Source organism: Ailuropoda melanoleuca, chromosome 20, assembly GCF_002007445.2.
Source record: "Ailuropoda melanoleuca isolate Jingjing chromosome 20, ASM200744v2, whole genome shotgun sequence".
In the NCBI taxonomy this organism is placed as follows: Eukaryota; Metazoa; Chordata; class Mammalia; order Carnivora; family Ursidae; genus Ailuropoda; species Ailuropoda melanoleuca.
In genome coordinates, this window is record NC_048237.1 from 7301267 (window position 1) to 7303043 (window position 1777).

At 39.6% G+C, this 1777-nt stretch overlaps 1 protein-coding gene across 1 annotated transcript; it reads right to left on the reverse strand.

The window, feature by feature from the left end:
- Positions 1 to 417: 417 nt before the first annotated feature.
- Positions 418 to 1556, reverse strand: LOC100468677 (ubiquitin-conjugating enzyme E2 E3-like). The gene is given in 2 exon segments (XM_034648674.1): positions 418 to 506; positions 509 to 1556. Coding segments are annotated over 2 exon segments (642 nt in total). The 5' UTR covers positions 1062 to 1556.
- Between the last annotated feature and the right edge of the window lie 221 nt (positions 1557 to 1777).

Below are 1777 nucleotides of genomic sequence, written 5' to 3' on the forward strand. Positions count from 1 at the left end.
TTCAGGGGAGATGGCATGTAAGCCTCAACTGCCTGACTTATCCCCACGTCTCATATTTTTATGGGATCTCCATATGTATGTAATTAAATTTGATTTTCTCCTATTAATCTGTTTTATGTCAATTTGATTATTAGACCAGCCAAAAAACCCTAGAATGGTAGAAGGAAAATTTTTTCCCTCCCCCAAAACAGCAGAAGTCCATATTGCAAAAGCTATAAAGATTTGTAGCACAGGGGCACCTGGCTGGCTCAGTCAGTAGCGCATGCAACTCTTGATCTCAGGGTTATAGTTTTGAGCCCATGTTGAGTGCAGAGATTACTTAAAAATAAAATCTTTAAAAATTAAAAAAGGTTTGCAGCACAGTAAGAGGATGTCCCTATTCCTCTACATTGTATAGAAATTTGTGAATTATGTTGCCTATCTCTGGCCATGTTCCGCTTTGTTCGTCAAATACTGAGAAGCAATGCTTCCAACTGGAGTATCTGCAGAGTTGCACTCTGCCAAAGGGAACAAGTGAGCAGCAAAATCTTTGAAATTGTCAAAGTAGGACTCCAGTTGTCTTTAAGGATATTCAGACACACAAGTCCTTGACTGTTGATGGTGCAGTGATAGATTCCGGTGTGAAAAGTAACTTTTGGTGGCTTAAATTGATAATTGGATGAAAATGTGGTATCCAGAAAAACCATACCACCTTCATGCACACAACTTGGTGGATCAAATATAGTTAATCTCCATTCATAAATGTTATCTCCTTTAGGCCCAGCATGGAAGTAGGGAGGAGCAACGTGGATGACGTCAGTTAGCTCCTTCTGAAGTCCTTTCACAACAGCAGATAATTCAGCAGTGGTTTTTCTGGAGAGTTTGGTATATTTTTTCCCCTGGGTGACAGAGGATTTTCTTTCTTCTTTTTCTTCAGGGTCTGGAGCAGGGAGGTCTTTCTGATCTGCATCTGAACTACCACTGCTGGTGCTGGGGGTATCATCATTGGATCTTTGCCTATCATTGGACATTTTGGTGAAGTTACTTCTTGGAAAATTTGACTGCTCATCTGGCCTATTCATGTAGTCCTACAGTGTGGGAGGGAGAGACCGGGGAAAAAACCCTTCCTTAAGGAAATGCAGGCAAGCTGGGAGTGGGGGTTGAGGAAGTAGGGGGAAAAAAGAAGCCAAGGAGATTTGGGCTGAGGAGTATGGAAAATTAAAAGTAAGGGGGATTGTGCCCCTTAGGAATTTTTTTAAGGATAATTACTTTTTTAAGGGCATGGCCATTGATAATATTTGCAGGCAGGTTGGTTTAGGTCAAGAAGCAGGGATTTGTGGAGAGAAGTTTTATGTATGATACAGGAGTGATGGATACACAACAGTTTGCCTTTGTCAAAACTTATAGGACTTTTTATAGCACTAGAATGAATTTTAATGTATGCAAATAAAAATATTTTAGAAGGTTGGGAGATCTCAGAATGGAATGCATACTGTCACAAAACTAACTGTATGATATTAACAAAGCAACCTCACTGCAGGAATGGGTCGTAAAGGTTCTAGCCTTATAAGTTTGGAAATGAGTGGAATCTGTAATACCAAAAGCAAAGGAATTGCACATAAACAGTTACAACTTTGGTTAATATTTGTTTTCCATAAAGGTATGGACTAACAATTCTGAAGCCACTATGCATGTATACTAAAATTGAACAGTTAGGTAGATGGATGGCAGATGGCAGAAGCCAAGTTTCTCACTGTTGGGAACTGGAGAATAAAGGCAAATAAGAAAAGGCTAGAAT